The sequence below is a fragment of the Agelaius tricolor genome, unplaced genomic scaffold, assembly GCF_023055355.1.
Source record: "Agelaius tricolor isolate 1412-34295 unplaced genomic scaffold, bAgeTri1.0.p SCAF_1, whole genome shotgun sequence".
Taxonomy (NCBI): domain Eukaryota; kingdom Metazoa; phylum Chordata; class Aves; order Passeriformes; family Icteridae; genus Agelaius; species Agelaius tricolor.
This window is the reverse complement of record NW_027269261.1, coordinates 22,958,384-22,979,456: the sequence shown is the minus strand read 5'-3', so window position 1 is coordinate 22,979,456 and position 21,073 is coordinate 22,958,384. Positions and strand designations below refer to the sequence as shown.

The 21,073-nt window shown below is 44.9% G+C and overlaps 1 protein-coding gene and 1 long non-coding RNA gene across 2 annotated transcripts; one reads left to right on the top strand and one right to left on the bottom strand.

The window, feature by feature from the left end:
• Positions 1-1,529: 1,529 nt before the first annotated feature.
• LOC139588885 (uncharacterized) lies at positions 1,530-3,207 on the top strand. Its single transcript, XR_011678853.1, has 2 exons — positions 1,530-1,783; positions 2,893-3,207. It is a non-coding gene; the product is annotated as an uncharacterized lncRNA (long non-coding RNA).
• An 8,853-nt stretch (positions 3,208-12,060) lies between these two features.
• Positions 12,061-20,603, bottom strand: SLC30A1 (solute carrier family 30 member 1). Its single transcript, XM_071426494.1, has 2 exons — positions 19,832-20,603; positions 12,061-16,395 (listed from the first exon to the last, which is right to left on the bottom strand). Exons 1-2 carry the CDS (start codon positions 20,463-20,465, stop codon positions 15,485-15,487), a joined length of 1,545 nt encoding a protein of 514 aa, XP_071282595.1. The 5' UTR covers positions 20,466-20,603; the 3' UTR covers positions 12,061-15,484.
• Between the last annotated feature and the right edge of the window lie 470 nt (positions 20,604-21,073).

Sequence of the window (21,073 nt, the reverse complement as noted above, 5' to 3'; positions counted from 1 at the left end):
TGCAGCCTCCTGCCTAGGGAAACAAGGGCACTGCAGTGCTCCAGGCAGGCTCATGCTCAGCTGCATGCATCTGCCTGATGGATTCAGCCTGCGGAGCTACTCACACAGCTCTCCTGAATTTCTGCTCGTCTCAGTGAAAGAAGAGAGATCAGCAACAGAGCTGACAGCTGAAGCCAGACCTGTTCAGATCTGCTGCCACCGGTGAGCCTGGTTCAGGAATCTCTCTCTGAATTTCCATTTGGACCCACAGAATTAGTTTGAGTACAAGAGGGCAGCAATAACGCACCTAATTTGTTTCACCCTGGAATACATCATCATTTAAAAGCCTGGAATATTTATTGTTGGCAAAGAGATATTGATTGCTTAGCCACAGGCAGAGTAAAAATCATTGAGGGCGAAAAAAGAACAAGCAACAAAACAAACCAGAAAAATTGCTCTGGTGGCTTCCTTCCACACTGGAGTGCGATGCACTGCCTCCGTTTTTACTGCCTTCCAGCATCCCTCAGCCCTCACAAGTTTCCAGGGCACAAAAAAAATGGCCTTTCCCTTTGAATTTATTGGAGAATGGATTCCAGCAGCTCCCGGGCACTCTATCACCTTCCTGCAGGGGAACATAAAACAGGGCCCTTGTCTCTGCCTGTGCCGTAGGAACAAACAAACAAGGGCAGCTCCCTGCGGCTCGGCCAGCGGCCCGTCCACGCGAGGGCTGCCTGCATTGTACCAGCGAGCTCCAGCTGCGCGCTTCTGAGCCCGCTCGGCTCCCAGCTCCCCACCGCCCCTGGATGTTTGGAGCCACTTATTTCCTTCTTAGGGTTCGCCCAACAGGAAAGCTGCTCCCCACCCCTAAAACCTGATTAAAAGCTAATGGTCCATTGTGGCTCTTGTAAAAGATGGATTTCCCTGCTAATGCGGGCCGCCGGCTTTCTTGTGGCGGCGGCGATTCTAGCGCTGCTTGGACGCCGCAGTTGGGTGCATGCGGCCGGAGCGGTTTCCTTTCAGCAAATAGCATTTTAATAGCCTGAGGGCAATGGCTCTCCTCACTGGGGTGCTGCAGTGGCCCTGTGGCAAGCCTCGCTGTCGCTCCATTTGCCACAAAACCCCTCACGCTGCTTCCTCGGTGGCCTCTCCTCAGGCACAGCAGCAGTGGCGCCTGCTGGAGCAGCTGTGGGGCAGCTCCAGACAGGGACTCAGCGGCAGGAGAAAATGGGACTGATCCTGTGGGCGCTGTCTGGCCATTTTCTGCCATGGGGGCTAGGATAAAACCTCCTGGGCGAGTGGGCAGTGCTGGAAGGCTCAGGGAATTGCCGTGAGGGCACCGCTGCTGGGCAGGGCCTGCTCCAGCTCCAGCCCCGGCGCGGGGCTGCCCGCGCTGCCTCAGGCCCGGCGAGAGGCAGGGTGCGCCGGGCCGCTTGGTGAGATAAGTGCGGGGCTGGCCCCCTCCCCGGCAGCCAGGCTTCTGTAATCTGTCCCCTGGCACCCATCCATGGCCATCCCAGCACAGCTGGGCACAAGGATTGCAGCCTTGCGAGGTGACTTCGGCCACGCACAAAGACTGAGGCCAAGTGTGAGGATCGCAGTGCTGCAGCCCCTCAGAGGCAGCCAGGCCTACAAACCCTCTCTGAGACTGAAATGTCAGCAAGGTTGTGCTGGCATCCAAGGAAGAACAGGATCCCGGCACAGCCACGCTCCCCTCTGCTCTTCGCAGCCGCCTCTTTGCTGCAGTGAGGAGGAGGAGGTTAATTAGCGCCTCCGTGGGTCTTTCCCACCCGCCTCTGGAGAGAGGGTAGGTGTTCCTCAAGGTTTTGATTATTCTCTTTTTTTTGCCTGGTTTTAAAGGGAAAAAAGATAACATAAGGTACCACCCCTATTTCAAAAAGAAGAAATGTGGACTAACCTGTCAGTTCATTCACAGGGAACAATTTATTGTGTTCTCATCAAGCCATCCTACTGGGTTTTTTTTTTAAGTACTGTCTTTTCTCAGGCTAACCTTATTGATTATTCCTTCCCAAAGCTTTAGATAATTATTTGGTTCAACATTTATCACTTAAAGAGTAATTCATGTGCTAATACGTGTAATCCAACAGCACAGTTTAATTGCAAGATCTTAGCACTGCAGTTGAGCTGCATTATTTGGTTTAATTTCTCTTATTCTTTTACGGGCTCTAATTAGCCCCATGCAAAAACAGACTTTCTAGATGTTAGCAGCTCTGAAAGCTTTTAGTAAAAACTACTGGGGTCCAAATGTTTTGTTCTACTAAAAACACTGAGAGAACTTGAACATGTAATTTCACTTAAAAACATATTTCAAAACAGAAAGTGGTTTGGAGTCAGATTTTTTTGAATAACTATTTTAGGGAGTTAAAGCATTTTACAAAACAAAATGTCATCATCCCTCAAGTCTGTCTCTGCCGTGAACCACCAGCTACTGAAATGTTTGTGCTGGTATTTTCAAAATTTGGGGGGAGGGTATGGATTTCTCTTCTTGCCTTAGCATCACTAAAAGGAATAGAAATTGAAAGTGCACAAGGTAAACCATCTTCTTACAAAAGACCTGAGCAAGGGCTTTGGGTGCCCCAGTGCCCTAGATCAGGTCTGGCCTTCTCAGTCATGCCACGTGACACGGCATCTCTGCTGTAGACATCAGATTTTTTCCCCCAAACAGAATAGTAGCATTTTCAAGACAATCTCAATGTAAAGCAAACAAATGTGCTTTAAGGATCCTAAATTCTATGCAAGCTCACTTGTCTAAAGTACACAGGGGCTTTGGGCACTTGGGAGTGCTGCTGATGCCTCTGGGCTTTCTAAAGCATCTGAGCACGTGAGAATGTGGTTGTTTATCCTTATGTCCTGTGAGACAATGAGGTCCACAGTACATTTATGATACTTCTGTAGACTGCCAGCAGTCCTGGAGGTGGCTGTGCCTTGCATGTGGTGCTTCCTCGCCCTGAGAGAGGACAATGAGAGGACAACTGAGCGAGCTGGGACAAGATGGATTTACTCTCCACTGAGCTCCACAGCTCTTGCTCACACCCAACACGCTACAGACTCCTCATGAGCAGCAAGACAACTTCTTTCTTTCAGCCCCTCTGCTCCTGCCTGCGCGAGAAGCTGTGTACCAGGGAAGCACTGGCTGCATGCAGATCGTGGAGGGCTCTCATTTCACCACCTGACACATAAAAGCAAAAAATAAAGAAGTCAGAAACATTATCACCATGGAACTGTTCTGGATGAACTTAATCTGAAATTAAAACCAAACCAGGAACATTTTCAGCATGGCAGGCATTTTCTTTAGCTTCCAGAAAAGAAAAACATGAGTGAACAGGCTAAAGAAATCTCAGAAACAGGTGGTGAGAGACGCTGTATGGAGTTCAGTATTTGTGCAGTTGCTCTGGTTCTTACATAGGCCTGTTTTAAATGAACCAAAATACCACTCTGTGTTTGTGGTTGACATGTATCTACTGTCTTACAAGCAATGGGCAGCTACCATAGCTTTGCTGCAGTGATGTTTATTCATTTAATAAGACACTCTCTTAAATCTCCTCTCTACAACTTTTAAGAAAATCTAAGTGTGACCAAATTAAGGAAAAAAAAAAACCACAAAACCCCACCACATTCTTTTGGGCTTGGTTGGGTTTTTTTTGTTTTTTGAGTTTTTTTCTAGTTCTTCTGGACATCAAAGAGAACAAAATCAGGAAAACCCTTGAGTCCAACTGCTTCTGTATCCCTCCTAATTGACCTGCACAGGAGTCTATCTCTGTATCACTTTCAAGCTGCTTTAGCTAAATTGCTTCAGGATACAAGAGGTTAAAGCACCCTGCTGGGCAGAAATCTTTTACTTTAGAGGTCTAGCAGCCTTTCCCTTAATCTGCAGAGTGGAGCTGTGATCATACAACAGCTAAAGTCATGAGCTTGTTAATGCTAAAATGACAGATGTTACAACAACAGGATATTTATTAAGTTTCCCATTACCCTGCTGGGTTGTCAGACCCTGATTTCTTTCTAAGACTGCTTTTTGATTTTTAATAACCAAAAGTTAACAGAAGTCTGTTTCCAGCCTTCTAACAAGAAGTCACGTGAAAGGAAAAAAACTAAAAAGAAAATATTTATAAACTCTCTGTCTCAGCTTGACTCCTATTAAAGGAGGAAGCAGTACTACTAATTCTGTCTGTCTTTCTGCCTCCATGTTTTGGTGTAGATTTGTTTTAGAGTAGGTATGGTTTTAACCTTTTGCCTAAACACTGTACAGCATGGCATGAAAAGTCGGAGTCCATGTGATTCCGAAGTCCTGGAAACTTTAGTACCTATTAATTATTTAGTGAAGCACTGCAGACTCTCTCGTGGTGGGTGTTTTTTCTCACTGCTGGATTAGAAAGCATCCAGCAGCCCTGCCTGGAGGATACCTACCTCTGTGATCAGTGCTATGCTGGGAGGTGACAATCCCTGCCCAAGCAGAGCTTGGAAGTTACTGTGGAAAAAGCAGACAGCCTAGAAAAGCCACGTGCACAAGGAAACAAGAAGTAACTAGGTTTAAGCAGTTATTTCTGCATAAATTGAGTTTCAAGTTTCATTTATCAGTTCTAAACTCAGTAACAGCATTAATCCCAGAACAGCTGGAGTGGCAGCCCAGTATCAGAGTTGTTACACCACTGGTGGTGCCCTTTCCACCAGCCCAGTGCTCCCTTTACACCTATGCCACACACGCTCTGGATGTGGAGGCCCTTCCCTATGGACCCAGGGGAAGTTTCAAACATCGAGGGCTGGGCAGTGCTGTGCATGCCTTTGTTGGTAGATGGGTGTTCTGTGACAGGAGCTGCTCAGAGCACAGATTACCTGATTACAGCTGGCCTGCACGTCCCAGCTCATGGCAGTCATGCCCTCACTTCTCCCATGTGCTGTGGCCCTAAAATTGGTGCAGCACAGGAGCAATCCAGGCCTCTCTGAGGAGCACTGCTGGTTTTCCATCCCTCAGGTTGGGTCAGTTTGCAGTTTGCAGTGCAATCCAAGAGAGAGTGGCCTCTTTCCTTAGAACAGCTGTAGTCCTTCTGGAGGCTTATTGAGATTTCTACAAGCCCCCCATGATCTCTGTTTCTGAGGCCATCCTTAAACTGAAATTTCAGCTTTTGGGGGAAACTGAAAACCATATAGAGACCCCTCAGAGAACCATAGCTTCTACCTTGGTCACATTTTTGAGTCTCAGTGAGTACTTTGTATTTCTTTAAGCACTTTTTAGCAGAGTTTGAGGGACGAAAAGCATGCCAGAGGTCAGAGCCCTGCATGTGCTACAAACAGAGAGCACTTTTCACCTGTCAGAGTTCCCAATACAAGGCAGGCTCTTATATTCATAATCTACGTATCAGAGATGAAAAGTGAGATGAAAAACATGCTCTGAGGGGTCCTGTAACAATCATTACCATCCTATTGGATTTATTTAGTACACATCTCAGACTTGCCAAAAAGCACCTCAGTGAAATTTCAATGAATATTAAGTTTTCCTCCTCTATATATGAGTGGCTGTGTTTGGGGTTAGTCACAGATACAGAAAGTAAAAAAAAAACAACAAAAAATCCAAACCAAACCAAACAAAAAAACCCCAAGAGCCCAGCTTTTCTTAACAAAGGCTTAAAGTGTTGAGAATTAATCTAGCCTTATCTTCAACACATTCTTCCACATTTCCAGGTCTTTGATATCCTCCATCCAGCCCAACTTGGTTCAGAGTCTTGCACTCCTACTGAGCACAGGAAAACACAGTGTCACTGACTCAGCCAACCAGCATGTGGCCCCTGAAGACATTATCACAGGAAGATACCCTGAAGCTAATTGGGTTAAGACATCCCCTTCAAAAAGAATCTGTCAGAACAAAGTTCCTGTCAGAACCAAGTTGTTTGAAAAGCAGGATGGTCATATTTGGGTAAAACCCCAGCAAACTCTCACATTATTTAAAAGAAGGATCACGTGTACTGGAAGGAGTTGCTGAATGATGTACAGTCCAGAATTGCATCTATCATGCTCTCCACTCCTCCCCTGCCATAATTTAACTGGCTGGATAAATCAGTGCATAGGACAGGATCTAATCTGGTATTTATGGAATAAAGTCCCCATCACATCATTGAAGGATTAGTTTTTCAGAATGCTATGTATAGTACAGGCCAAAATGCAACTCAGGAACTGATACATTTTCTTCTGTATCACTAAAGCAGCTTCTTCTTCGTGAAGTTCAAGCAAATATTTTTCCATCCCAATTTATTGCTGTGGTCCCTGTTTCCACAGTACATTCTACAGCTACTCAGAGCTCTGCAGAGTGCTGAAGTACTTGTTAGTGGCAAGTGACCTGCTACCAAAATTGTGTGGTTAGCTCTACTTTTTATGAATTGACACTTCCTCTCTTTTTAGCTGATATTAAAGAAAAATAATATGTTAGCAAAAATTGGACAGGTTTTTTAAAATAAAGTTTATTTCTATGTTCTGTGGATTAGAAACAAGGACACAGAATAAGTAAATAATTAATTAAATGTTTGAAAATATTCTTAGTAATATTAAAAATACTTGCATTTGAACTTTAAAAGCATAGAAATATTTCTGTTACCTAGAGGAACTTTAAAACCTTCATCATCATTGAAATAAGTCAGATCTATTAAAACATAGCTGGTTTTAGCAGTTGCAGACACACTGCACTGCATTAACCCCAAATTTGCAGTTTAAGGTTAAGGTTTAGAGATAAAGGAGAAGATGGCAGCAGCCCATCCTTGTTTATCTTGTTTAATTTTTGTCCTAGCCCAGACCAATGACTTTTTCTCTCCAAACCACTGTTTCGAAAGGGGAACTCTCATATTGCATAAGAACCCTCCATATCCGACTTTACCTTAAGTCATTTGGAGAAATACTGCACTTTCAGTGCCACTGCCAGCAGCAAACCCCCATGCAAACACATTATTTTTGCCAAGCTGCAGTCTCTTGCAGAGAGAGGCCACTCCTCATATGCTCGGGTGTGAAACTAAACTGCTGTTACCTGATTTTCTGCACCATTTCTCTAGCAGTGAGCTAGGCTTGGTACTTCACACTAACCTTTCCTGATGGAACAGCTGAGCCTGTGCTGGCTACCTTCTGTCTCAGGAAGATTAAGGTCTCAGCTTCAGCTGTGATCTGTTTGAACATGTTTTTCCATGTCTTTCACTAACTTGGATTTCCATGCACTCCTGGTGTAGGTCCCTCGGTAACAAGCTGTTGAGCACTGCAGAGCTATAGAGGAAAACCAAATAAAGTCATTACCCTCATTAAAGCAGCTGCAGGATGGGAAAAATATAACCACTCCAAAATCAAAACCCACACACACTCCATTGATGCCATAATTTCATTTGCTTCCTACTAACCAGAGAGACCACTGTGGGAGAACCAGAGAGACCACTTCTTTCATGTCTGATAGTATCAAAAGTGACTGCCTTTTTGATACTATCAGACATGAAAGAAGTTTTGGCAAAAATCTCATAGATCACATTTTCTATTATTAAAGAATAAATCTAAAGAACTCCAGTGTCTGCCCTTCTGTTTTTCCATGCCACATTAATTATTGCACGCACATGCAGTAATAGTAACTCCGATTGTTCTCTGGGCAGAGGACAGCAAGCAGGAGCATCACAGAAAGCTACTGCAGAAGTTGTAGACTTGAGTACCACCCCAGCTTTCAGTAGAGAAACACTGTTTTGACATCACCTCATTTTTGTAGATACTTTTAGGAAGGGCACACAGTAAGAGTTCAAGCTCTGGTTGCAATGGCACTTTTTCTCAGAGCAGCACACAGTGTTGCAAGGCAGTTGAGCTGCACTCTCCCCTTAGCTGTGCGGCTAAACTTCTCAGCATGAAGGGAATGAGAAAAGGGATAAAAACCCCATGTAAGTTTTCAATAAATGTTACTGAGGTTTTCAGTAGCACATAGAGTTTGGGTGATGCTCTGGGTTTTCCACATACAGCCCGTGATGTCACGCTGTGGCTGTGACGTCAGCGCAGCTCTGACACAGGAGCTCTGCCCACGCAGCTTGACTCAATATTTAGTTCTGCAGTTTTCCTACTCCTTCAGAAAAAGATAACTGGGACATTATGGTGCCAAGTGTCATTCCACTTCCAAGCTCAAGCATATGTACCAAACACCTCCTTTTTAGCAATAACTTGCCGACTAACTTGTCAGTGTCTCTACTGTGCTGCTGCTGCTGCATGCAGGGAGGTTTTCAGCAAACTGGAAACACACCCACCAAGGCTGGGTAATAATTCTTGTGATAATTAAACATAGTTCTTTCCTTTCTTCTTTTTGAACAGCAATATGAAGAGAAAATCACTTCAAACTATCATGACACAGAAACCTAAGACCTCTGCCAGTATGGATATTTAGGATTAATTACTTGAGCCTAGATTTTACCTAGTACTTAAGCCCAACCCTTCCTAAAGCTCAGCTAGAAGCATGCAGAATCAGCCCCATCTGTCTGGGTCAGAACTTTCCCACATGCCCACAAAAATACAAGTGAAAATCATCACCTGAATTTTGCTAATTCACATAATCCCTTTCTCAAGGAAAAACGTGCTTGTCTGCAACTGACTGGGAGGGAGCCCATGGAAGCACAGGATAAAACAATGGACTGAGTCTCCAGTCAGTGCTGCCTAATGAAAAAATCTTGAGAGTATACCAATATATGCAGCATTTATCTGTGGAAGTGTTGTTCACTCCTGAACTAGGGTATGAGCACCTAGTTCAGGTGAGCAGCAGTGACCCAGTTACCTGCAGACTTCTTGTGCTGTACTCTGCACCCTCAGCTACAGGGATCACACAGTAACATCAAACCAAGCAGTGAAGCTTGAATCCAGGTCTGCAGCAGGCCAGCAGAATCCTCTTACACTCAGCAGACACACTGTGAAGCACAGAAGACTGGCAGCAAGTGAGTATCTCCCTTGGCTGAAGTCTTGCCTATACTGCAGAATGCAGTTGCCTACAGCACAGAATATAGGCAACTGGAACACGCGTGGGCCAACCCACAGCAAACCTAATCCAAGAAATTAAATCTAACAAATTCACCCAGTGAGTCCAGGGGAAGATGAGCACAGCCTTCAGCCCAGGCCAGCAACATGAGCACAAACGCAGGAAGCCCAGCAGGTTGCACATCCTGTTCCACAGCATCACCAGGGCTATTCTTAGCTGCAGGAGCTGGTGCAGGAGGAAAATGCTGGGAAGCCGACCAATGCTGTTAACTAGAAACAGAGCTTGGGTGATGGGGGGTGGGGATTGCCATTTGGTCTCAGCAACACTTTAAGGTTTGTGTTGATTGTCAAAAATTAAAAAAGGATAAACCAAACCACAAATATATATAAATGCTAGCCAAAGTCTCAGTGGCAAGGCTTTCATGCCAGGTTTGGGATGCTAGCACAGATCAGCCTGAGAAGGTGCCTGCGGAGTCAGATGCTCCCATCCCACCCCTCTTCTGTGGCACTAGCTCCTCCAATGGAAAAGCAGCAAGGAGTTGTTCTGGGAGCTGGATCTGGTGGTCCTTGAGGTCAAGCAACTATCTGCAGTCAGGCAACTATCTGCATGAATGACATGGCAAAAGTAAGCTACGGACCTGAAGCTTCCCTTCCTGCTAATTTAAAATTCCCACACCAGCATGTCTCATAAAGGATGTTCATAGTAAATTCAAATCACATCATTTCACAGACAGGTAGAAGCAGCTTTGGAAAATGGCAAAACTCATGCTCATGTTCTCATAAAGAATGTTCATAGTAAGTTCAAATCACATCATTTCATGGAGAGGTAGAAGCAGCTTTGGAAAATGGCAAAACTCAAGCTCACATGCAGTGTTTACAGCACAACCAAACATACCCTCCTGCACATATAACTAATAAGGTAGAATCACTTTTCCCTCTTGAAGCAGAAAAAGGTGCTGCTGAAGGGCTCCAAAATGAACTCACGACTGCAAGCTTATTAACAGCTCAAAGCAGCTATTGGTCACCATCCTGCCCTCCTCAGTGCTAGTGCTGGCATCTGCAGTCAGTCCTTTTCTCCCAAAAAACTGCAAACTGTAGTTTTTCTGAGTTGAAACAAATGAAGCTGAAAAGCACCAAAGCATCTTCTGCTCTAAAGCAGATTTCTTCCAAACACATTGAAAGAACAGTATAGAGTCCTATTAGGAAGCCTACCTTATTGACTCTTATGGCAGATATTTAACCATGGCCAATTAACAGGTCAAGATGATTTTTTTATTATTTTCAAAAGCTGTTTTCATTTGAGATAAAAAAATGCCTTTTGCATAGTTAACTCTTTACCATACTAGAACTGAGCAACTATTTTTTTAATTGCACCTGGAACCCAGACAGTTGGAGGCCAGGACTTTACAACCCATTTACTAACCTCCACCTCCTCTATTTGTGCTCTTTTCATCTCTTTTTGATGTTCTGGGAGATAGTGAATGTCTATTTCTACTAGTTAGATTCCTTCCTGGGAGCTGATCTGAGAAAGAAATCCCAACTAAAATGTATTTGATGGTCAAGAGCTCCATTTATTTTCTCAGCACTTTAATACTTAAAAACAAAAACAAAAAAAAAAGGAAAAAAAAAAGAAAAAAAGAACATTATTCTTTATTTTAAAAGAAGGCAAAAAGAAATATCATCAATGAACAAACTATGCCAATTATATTTTAACATTGTTCAGAAACAGGATTCAGGACATGAAAAAAAAAAAGAAGCCAAATTAATCCCATGTGCTTTTTGGAGACATACAGATGAAAGATATTTTTCAGCTTTGTGGTTTTGCTTTTCAACTAGTTAGACAACACAGTGAGTGCAAAAAAGATAAATGTGAGCCTGCTAAAACATGGTGCTGTACCTCACAGACAGCTAACCACACAAAGCAAAGGTCACAAGGAATAATCGGACCTTCTGTTATCAGCAAAGCTACGTTTGATTTGGAAAATTGTCAACTCTGGCTTTAGCTCAGGCAAATGGAGCATCCACCTCTTTCTGCCTAGCAGAGAAAGGAAAAGCCAAAGATACTGTGGACCTGAACCACTTAAATGCATACCTAAAAAGGGTGTAACTGATGCTATGCTGTGGAGCTAAAATAGTCAGAGCATATTTATATGCTTTTAAATATAGTTAGCAGTATTTCCCATTCCCTCCACATGGAACTCGGAACATCTAATTACAAAATTCACCCCCTCCATCCCTCCCAGTCTCTCCATAGCTGAAGAGATTAGAAAGTGCAGTCAAAGCAGGGGGCAGGGGAAGGGGAATGGCAGGAATCTTTATCCCTCCTCCCTAAACTCCACCAGGCAGTGTTTAATAAATTCAGATGGCCCGATTTCAGAAGCTAACAATGTCCGTTTAGCTAAACTTGCTAACAAGTCTTAGGACACTCAGTGGGCTTTTTTCCCTTTCTTTTTAGAGAATGGGGAAAAGGAATAAATTCTGGAATTACACCAAACTGACAGTATTTCTACAGCAAATTTAGAAACACCATAGCGGTCCTGATTTTAATACATCCATAAAATCTAGGTACTTTTTTCTTTAAAAGCTAGGCTACACTGGCAGAAGCTTTGGACTCACTCCCACAAGTAATACCTGGTGTGCAAGTAAGTACTCGTCAGCCTGATGAAACTATTTAAGAATAGAGAAATTTTCAGGAGTGAGCCCTTGCCATGACTTTTGGGCAGTCACAAGCTGGGGCTGGCTCTCTTACATAACTCCATGTATGTCCGTACCGCACACTGCGATGTGGCAACTACAGACATTAACTAAGCCCACACTGGGTGTTGAAAGCAAATGAGCTACAATTACTAGGGGCTCCACAGAAACAATTTACTCTGCTAAAAAGGAAGACTGATGGTACTGTGGCTAGCCCACTTAGTGTCTGAATTCGTTCTGCACCTCACCTTAGGTGCAGATATAATCTAGGAAGTGATTCTAAAATAGCATGTTCCTGGATGAGGCATGTAGTAAAATATTTCATCTGGTGATGTTTGGTACATCTCTGACACATTTAATCAGAAGCCTAAACAATCTGAAATACAAACTTATTTTTCCTTAAAATCAGTGTTCCATAATTGTTTTTATTTTAAAAATTCAGGAATGTGATACACAATACAATTAGCTCCCCACCACTGCAGTGTTCACTTACATGAGATTCACTAGTTTCATGCTTTGTGGAAAAAAAATAAAGAGAGACTGTGCAGTGCTTTTGAATGCTCTCAGTATTCTTAAACTGTGATCTTCAGAACAAATCAAGTCTGTATAACCCCAGACAGATCAAGTTAAAAAAAAATCGAGCTATTTCACAAGCTAGTGGGCTACAGTCGGGTCTCCTACAGCCAGAAGGGAGAAATTGTGTTCCTGCTGCTGCACAGCCACCACGCTGACCTCAGTCTATGCTTTCAGGGAGTTTATCATCAAGGGCTAAGGAGACTAAAGGGCCCTGGTAACACCAGCCGGTGCTGCACGTGCAACAGGGCATGTGACAGAGGCCATGCAACTCCCCCTCCTGCCCCCATCATCATCACCATCATCACTGTCACCTCTGCATCCTGTCCTGATACTCAAAGTAACGAGGGGGAGAGCTTTTTGTTTTTTTAGTTAGCCATTGCCTGCAATGGACACAGAAATAGAAAAATATGACTTCTGGCACCAAAAAAAAAAAAAGATATTAAATAGTTTAAAATGGAATTAGTGACTACAACTCCCTCTATTCAGATGCATTTACTGAGACTATTAACCAATGCTGGTAACTATTATGACTTACCAGTTGCCCTTTTTTAATAAGAGCAACAGGAAAGAAGTTAATCAGACTTCTCAGTGCTACCATGGTTAGATTTGTTGGTATTTTTTAAAATAAACTAAAGAACAGTAGTTCTATGGTGTGTTAGTGATATATGGCAGAACCTCAAGAATTCGTATTAATGATTGAGACAAATTTTAAGCTAGTGATGAAAATAATTAGTGAAAGTTTACCATAGAAAGCAAGGATACACATTTAAAAAAAATAGTACTTTGTTCATTTCAAAATTTACTAGGTTAATACTCTGTAGTATAGTAGCAGTGGTAGCATACTCAGCAAATGTAGTCTCATACAAGATCTCATTTAACAGTCAACTCTAGATCATATACAGGTAACAGAAAAAAGAGTTAAGATAATTCAGAAAAACCAAAAACATATATAAATACTATATTAACACATTTAAGTTAGTTTATGAGACTATACAACAAGCATAAACACAGAAGGTGAGCAATGCTGGTGGCTGCGAAGCACCAACATCCCAAGCCAGCACAAAGCCAAGCCTACCCATCCACAGCCCACAGCTTCCTGCAGATGCACCTGAGCAGCCAGGAGGCAGAAGCCCCGGACAGTGCTGTGCTGCACCCCAGCAATGCAGCCTGTGATGGGGCTCCCTGGGAGCAGGGGCAGCACCTCCAGCTTTCCCGTGCTTTGGCACACGGGGCCGGTGCTGGCCCTGCTCACTGCACAGGTAATGCACAACACTGTAATCCACCCGTGGATAATCGAGAGTTGACTGCAATGCTCTGCTGAGAGCTTGGGTGAGACCACTGACTGACTTGGCCAGTCCAGGTCTGATGAGCAGCAGGACGATTCTTTGTACTATTTAGGAGCAATTATGATGCAAGACACAAATTAGAAATGCAAACTAGGGAGGTGTTCTGTATCTGGAGGCAAAGCTACATTCCCTTCACTAACAAAACATTCTTTTTAAAAAAATCTCTATTTAAATACTGTTAAAAACCTGAAAACCACAGCATCAAAGAATTTCGTAAGGCCAAAACTATCCTCAGTTCCCTCTGGTTGTGCCTAGGTATTGCAATGCATTTGCAGAAGTAGTAAATGCCAGGTAATCTAGTATCTTATCCTCTTTCCAGTGCCTTCCAGTAACAGATCTCAGAGCTCTTCACACAATAGTTAAGCCTCACAACACCCCTGTGAGGTAGGTATTATCCCCATTTGAAGACAGGGAAACTGAGGCAAAGTGTTTATCGTGTCCAGAGTCATAGAGCAAAGAATGGAAGATCTGAGTTGTTTTCCAGTTTTGCACACAGGAGCAATCTGTTAATCACAAGACATTAGTTCCCATACATGACATGAGAGTGGATCAAAAGGGCCAGGCTTTTAGATTAGATTTCTTGTATGTTTTATCTTTCAACTCTCACCTCATCTCTGCCAAATTCAGAGTCCACAGAGCAGTTTCTCCTTTCCTAAGGTGTAAGTTGGCAGCACACTGTAACAGCTTCTTTAGAGAAGAATTAACCGAGTCAAGATTTTAAATCACAGATGCAGATACTGGTAAGTGAAATGTGATCCATAAGCATCTTGAAGTGTGAAATACAGTGATCCCTGCACCACTTCCTCAAAAGTCAGTGGAGGGCTCCTGAGGACATGGTGGGGGACCAGGACTGAAGTCACTGCAAGTGTTTACAGACACACTGACCTAGAAGCAAAATGCACTGTTATTTTTGGGGAGCTGCTGTCTGTGCTTGAAAGCAGGAGTTATACTGTCAGTGCTTGGCAGACCTTCCCCAACAGAGCACTTACTGACAGAACTAATTATTTTATCTTAGTAAACTCAGCATCAGCTAAGTATTTATTCTTAGCACTGTTAAGTCAAGGGTTCCTTAAACCTCAAAGACTTTCATGACCAGACACAACTTGAAAGTAAGAGAAAGCAGCAGAAAATCCATAAAACATAGAAGTCTGTGTTACTTAATCAACTAGTCTCATGTCTGGATCACAGAGCAGTATACAGTAGCTTGAACTGCCATTCTGACAGAAAAAAACCCTTTCACTTCTGTTGTTTTCAATTACCTAGCTACCTTACCAGAAGAAGAGGGGACAATTTCTGACAATCACATGATGTTGTCTTTAAAATATGCTGTGCAATAAATTCACTAGAAAAGCCTTCACAATTTTTATTATTATTACATAGCTTTAAGAAAAATATGTGAAACTGCAAAGTGGTTTCCAGTTTTTAGTAGTTATATCTTTAAAAATGTTCTATGAACTTTGGTTTTCTTAGGGCTTCTAAATAAACAATATATTAAGGTATCTACAAATCAAATATTAAAGGAAAAAGTAGGTCCAAGAAATCTGTAACACAAATTGAGTTCCTACATGCTTATCCCTCAAATACCTTTTCACTGGAAAAAAGTATCTTAATTTGAAGCACAGCAAAAAAGTGTCTCTGCTGAAATGTTGAAACTGGTTTTCTGAAGTGTTACAGCATGGATGCACTTTCTGTCTGTCCCAGTCAAACAAAGTCAACACAAACGCATTGTATCATGACAGTGACATTATATTCTTTAAAACAAGCATTCTATATTTAGCAATATGACAAGAACAAGGACTTCAGCAATTACACTATTTGGCAAAATTGCATCTCGAACGTCTGTCTCTTCCTCTTGCAACACAGCTGTTGACAAAGTCTCCACAGCTCAGGTAGCACCCTTCAGGGAGTTACAAAGATGACTCAAACTGCTCATTTTGATCGGTGTTCGCCTCCAGCTTCACTGAAGGGATGCTCTCCGACTTAGTCCTCCTCGTTTTCGGAAATTCAATGACAACTTCTGAACAAGAAATACTAAGTGATGACGATTTTTCTGTCTTCTTTGCAGTACTATCTTCTCCTGCTCCGCAACACTGCTTCAAAGCACACTGAGTCCTGCAAGGAAACTCGCATTTCCCTCTCCCTGACTCAGAGCCAACGCTGGCAAACTCGGGCTGAATGGTAGTTGCATGAATCCCTTCGTCGTGAAAGATCTCTTTGATGCGCTTGGCCACCATCATGTAGGTGGAAGGGTCAGGACACTTGATGTGAGCAGTGCCAATGATCCTGCTGCCTGCTAGCTGCCAAATGTGTAATTCATGGATTGCTTCGACTCCTTCGAGGGTGCGTAGCTTTGAGTTCAAAGAATGGACGTCTATTTGTTTGGGAACAGTCTGTAGAAGGATGAGGGCTGACTCCCTAAGCAACGGGTAAGTTGTGTAAAGGAGTATACAGACCATAATCAAACAGAGGACAGGATCTAAATATAGCAGCCAGCAAGGACCAGCCACCGTAATGCCGTCTTGCTCTGACTTGTTAGTGCTGCCAAGTGCTCGGAATAAAGTAGTATTTTCCATGCAATGATCATTGACACATGGATTATAGCAAGGCCCATCTTCAGGGCATGGATTCCACAAGCCATAGAAGAGCAAGGCATTCACTACCACAATTACTGAACCTAAGGCATCTCCAAAAACATGCAGAAAAACTCCACGCATGTTAAGTTGTGCACTAGAGTCTTCTTCAACTTCCTCTTCATCCAGAGGATAATGGCCAGCATTCCCATTCACTTGTACGTCACTCAGGTCATCTTTCATATCACCTGACAAGAAAACAATAAAACAGTTAGTCACGAGCTATAATACAACATGCTACTGTAATTCCTTATAAAATCATATCCAGCAGTAAGCATGGCACACTGAGTATGAAATCGAAAAGCAGCTCAACCCACACACTTAGCAACATCTTCTCTGGCTGAGGAAAACTCAGTTTTCCCAATAAGTGATCTAAATAATCTAGAAGGCAACTGTTTCTACATGGAGATTAAAGATGTAGAGTAGCACAGAATGAAGATGACCACATTTTAATTACTGTACTGAAAAACTACTTTCACCTTTCCCGCTGTATAACCATTTGCCTATTCACTGCTTGTTTCCTAAACAAAATGCAGAGTTACAGAGGGTATGTAAAAAAGCTGGTTTAAGTAGCTTAGTTAGGTACATTTGTTCCTTCTTTTGAAACACCACTGGTCACATTGCTAAAACCCATCTTTCACCATAGGACTGCATTGCTATTTCATATTAAAATCTGAAGCTAGAAGCTCAAAAGCTGTGTGATACAGCTGTGTAGTAGCTTCTTTTCAGGTTTACCAATGCCTTTTCAAGAGGCTTCTGAATTCAAGGAAAAGGAAGTTCTTCCAAGATGGTGCATGGAGTTAGCAGGACCATGAGATATAATCAGCTGAAATTTTAGGTCTAAAACACAGAATTTACTAGCAGAATTGACTATAGGACAGTGTAAATTATCACTGAAACTCTGAGGATATGAATTACTGTTACTTATATTTCAGAACAAATAAATAAATAGTAAAATTATATTTTTTATGCAAGTGACATATAGCTGTTGAGTGACATACAGCTTCTGATGTCCAAAGTAATATGTCATGGACTGTACATAAATTAACATTTTAGTGCCCTCCTTTGTCACAACTGCCTGCAATATTTATCACTCCAACACAGCTAACCAGCTACATGGGAATAAACATACACATCACTACAAAGAAGAATCCTTTCTGAAGGAAAACAATCTTCCAATGTTCAAATTGGAGAGAACTGTACATGATTAACCTCCTGCTTCTCTTCAGAAGTTCTTCTTTGGCTACTTCCAGTGGTAAAGAAAAGCAACAGGCACTGGTCCCTGGCCTGACAAACTGAAACAAGGAGCTCTTACTGCTTCTGAGGTTATTGAGTTCAGAGCTTTGTAAACATTAACAAGACATGCAGCTTCTGCTGTTCTGCCCTTGTGGCTGCCATTCTGCAATTGCAGAGTGCGCTCAAGTCCTCTCCTCTCTGAAGAGGGAGTGGGCTCCTACCAAGGCTCAGTTCCAAGCCCCAGCTCATTACCTCATCCAGTACACTTCTGCCCTGAAGCTCCAGCTACATTTTCCACACTACCCCTAGGAGTTATGGAACATGGGACGTGTAACTTTCCAGAGAAGTAAATACATTAGAGGGAAATATCTTAAGGAAATACAAACTTTTTTTACAGAGTTCAGACCTCAAGGTCCACGATGAGAGCAAGGAAAGAGGAACGCTCTACTTTGTACCAAGTACTTGGAATAATGGAGATCTGAAAAGTACAGCTATCTATATGAGTGGGTAACAGGACACATAGTTCCAGAAAGCTCTTGAACCAACTTGGAACGAACATTTTTTTTTAATGGCAAATGGTTAAAACACGTCCATTTGAAATATGTTCATTGAAATGTAACAAAAAACTGATTATTTTGCATAAAGTGCATCCATAGAAATGCCTGTGCATGACTAGCCCCTAAGGCTATGCCTGCTTTTCACTTCCACCTTAGGAAATCAGGACTACCCCACGCTGTGATTTCCAGTGAAGGCACAGGACCACCTTTGTCAGAATCTCTACATCTTTTATCTTCTCCCAAGCCTCCAATCACCTCTACCTGCCACTTTTTCATAGGCAAACTATGAGTAAGCTCCATCCATTACATAATCATGACAGGGCAATGAAGGAAATACAAACTTATTTCAAAGTTTCACTGTGACCAAAATTATGTCCTATTACCACCTAAACACCCACAACAAATTATTTGTTTTTGCCAGAAGCACATCCATGAGACATTCCAGGCAAGTTAGCTCACAACAATATGCATTTCAATGCATGCTATAACTTTTTTTCTCTAACTAGTCCAAAACTTGGCTAAAAGCACAACTTTTCACCATTAAAGAATCATTCCCAAGCCAAGATATGTATGAGACTAAGGGTTAAGGGAATTTTACATTGTCTGAAACTAATTATTAGGATACCTTGCTAGAACTAAACCAATATTAAGAGCTTATTATGTGGTCAAGAAGATGGTGTAGTGTTTTCAGAGGAACTTTGCTATCCTCTTGAAAAACCTGTCTTTCCAAAGCCAACAGGGAGTCAGCGAAACAGAAACTAAGTTTCTCAAATGTGTATTGGAACCTCTGATCACAGAAAACCTGAAACTGTAGCAAAGTTCATTCCGATCAATTAAAGCTCCCTTTAAGCTAAAACAATGGTCTGCTGATGTCACCCTGAAGCTGGAGGAGAGAAATTGGTTCCAAAGCCTGAAGTCCATTCCTTCTGGTGACAAGGATGCCCTAGGAACAGAGAAGTGGCAATCACACACACCTTTCACTCCGCTAGCACGCAATACTTGGCTTTGACCAAGCAGCTTCAATATCAGCTATCCAGGCTTGTGGATCCACTAAAAAATAACCCTGGAAATTCCTACCCATGAAACTGTTTAACCACAATTGGGAAGGGAAGATTTTAAACGTATGCCTGCATGTAGGTCAGTGGGAAGGTGCATGCTTTAAAAAGCTAAGCAAAAATTATTCCAAGACACCACACATGTGCCCTAACACCAGCATGCTCCACATTCTGGCTTCCAGAGTTCTGACTGGCAATCGCCAATACTTCTTCCTATTAACACCGATGCTATGAAGAAGCACAATGTTATTGCAGTGGAATACACGTTGGTATCTTTGGTTTACATGGAGAGTAGCTTCCAGGTAGCTGATAACCGACCCAATGGAGCGATCCAGCTGCTGGGACCGAGGCACTGAGCCGCGCTCCTTTTGATGTGTAGCCAGTTCGGATGGCATTAGGAGAGCGTCTTGTGACAGCTCGTGTCGCTAGGCAAGGAACGCTTGTCATGTGCCTTCCCTTGCAGAACCAACTTTTTTCCCAGGGCAAACTGCTTTATCCTAAGACTCTTTTACACTCTGACCTGTCTGCAAGACAAACATGCAGCTTAGGGCATCCGAAGGAAAGGCGCGAGGAAGAGGTGCGACAGCCATGTGCCCCAAGAGCTGCCGAGAAAGTTTCTCGCCTCTTTCCCAGGAGTGGGGACAGATGGTCCTCACAGGGTCCTGACAGAGCCCGCACCAGGTGGGACCAGGACGGCCACCGCCCTACTCGGGGAAAGGACCCCTCCCGCTTTTCTACGCGTAGATGAGGCAGCGGCGCTTCCCCGCGGGGCTTACCCAGCTTCTCCTGGCTGACTCCGTTGGAGCTGCTGGAGTTCTCCACCAAGGTGCTGGTCTCGTCGCGGTTCAGCGCAGCCTCGCCGTCCCCGGGCGGCTGCTCGGGCTTGGGGCCGCCGCGGGGGTGCTGCTGCCGGCCGCCGTGCGAGTGCCCGTGGCCGTGGGCGTGCCCGTGGCCCCCGACGCCGTGGTGGTTGAAGAGGCAGAGCCCCAGCAGGTTGATGATGAGCCCCGCCACCCCCACGGCGATGACCACCAGCGGCTGCTGGATCTCGTGGGGCTCCGTGAAGCGCTCGATGGCCTCCAGCAGGATGGTGAAGCAGAGGGCGGTGAGGAACACGGCGTTGACGAGGGCGCCCATCACCTCGGCCCGCACCCACCCGAACGTGTTCTTCTTGGTGGCGCGGGTGCGCTGGGCGAAGCGCACGGCCACCAGCGCTACGACCAAGGCCATCACGTCGGAGAGCATGTGGAAGGAGTCGGAGAGCATGGCCAGCGACGACGTGACGCGGCTCACCGCCACCTCCACCACGAAGAACAGGAAGGTGAGCGCCAGCATGCACAGCAGCCGCGCCCGCCGGTTCTGCCAGCACCGCGGCCCGCCCGGACCGTGCGCCGCCATCCCCCCGCACATCGCGGCTGCCCCGGCGGGGGCGCGAGGAGCGCGGCGGGCGGTCGGAGCCCCGAGCGCTCGGGCGGCCGCTCCGCTCCGCTCCCCCCGCGCCGCCGCCGCCGCCGCCGCTCCCTCCGCAGGCGCCGGGCGAGCAAACTTTGCACCCGAGCCCCCTCACTCTTTTCACACGGAACCCGAGCGCCGCCTCGGCCACGCCCCCGCCCGCGCCCCATTGGCCGGCGCGCCCCGCCCGCCCGGCCGTGCCCTCCCGCCCCCGCGCCCGGCCCCGCTCGCCATTGGCCCGCGCGCCCTCGCGACAGCGGGGCCCCGCCCCCGCCCGGTAACGCCTAGAGAGCCGCGGCCTCCCCGTTCCGCCCGCCCGCGCCCGAAACGGGGAGTGGGCGGGGCCACACGTGACGCGTTGGGGAACTACGGATCCCCATTGGCTCACGCCGCCGGCTTTCCCCTCTCGCCCCGCCCCCGCAGGCCCCGCCCGCGGCGAGCGGGACTCGTGCAAAAGGTGCGCTTCACACGGCCCCTGCCCGGCGCGCGCCTGGGGGCGGGGCTTCCCCTGCGGGCCGTGGGGGCGGGGCCCGGCGTGAGGGGCGCTGTGACGTCACGCGTCCGGA

Coding starts and splice junctions, on each gene's coding strand:
- SLC30A1 (XM_071426494.1), bottom strand. CDS start 20,465: ATGTGCGGGGGGATGGCGGCGCACGGTCCGGGCGGGCCGCGGTGCTGG. Junction 16,396..19,831: donor AGTCAGCCAGGAGAAGCTGG/GTAAGCCCCGCG, acceptor TTTTCTTGTCAG/GTGATATGAAAGATGACCTG.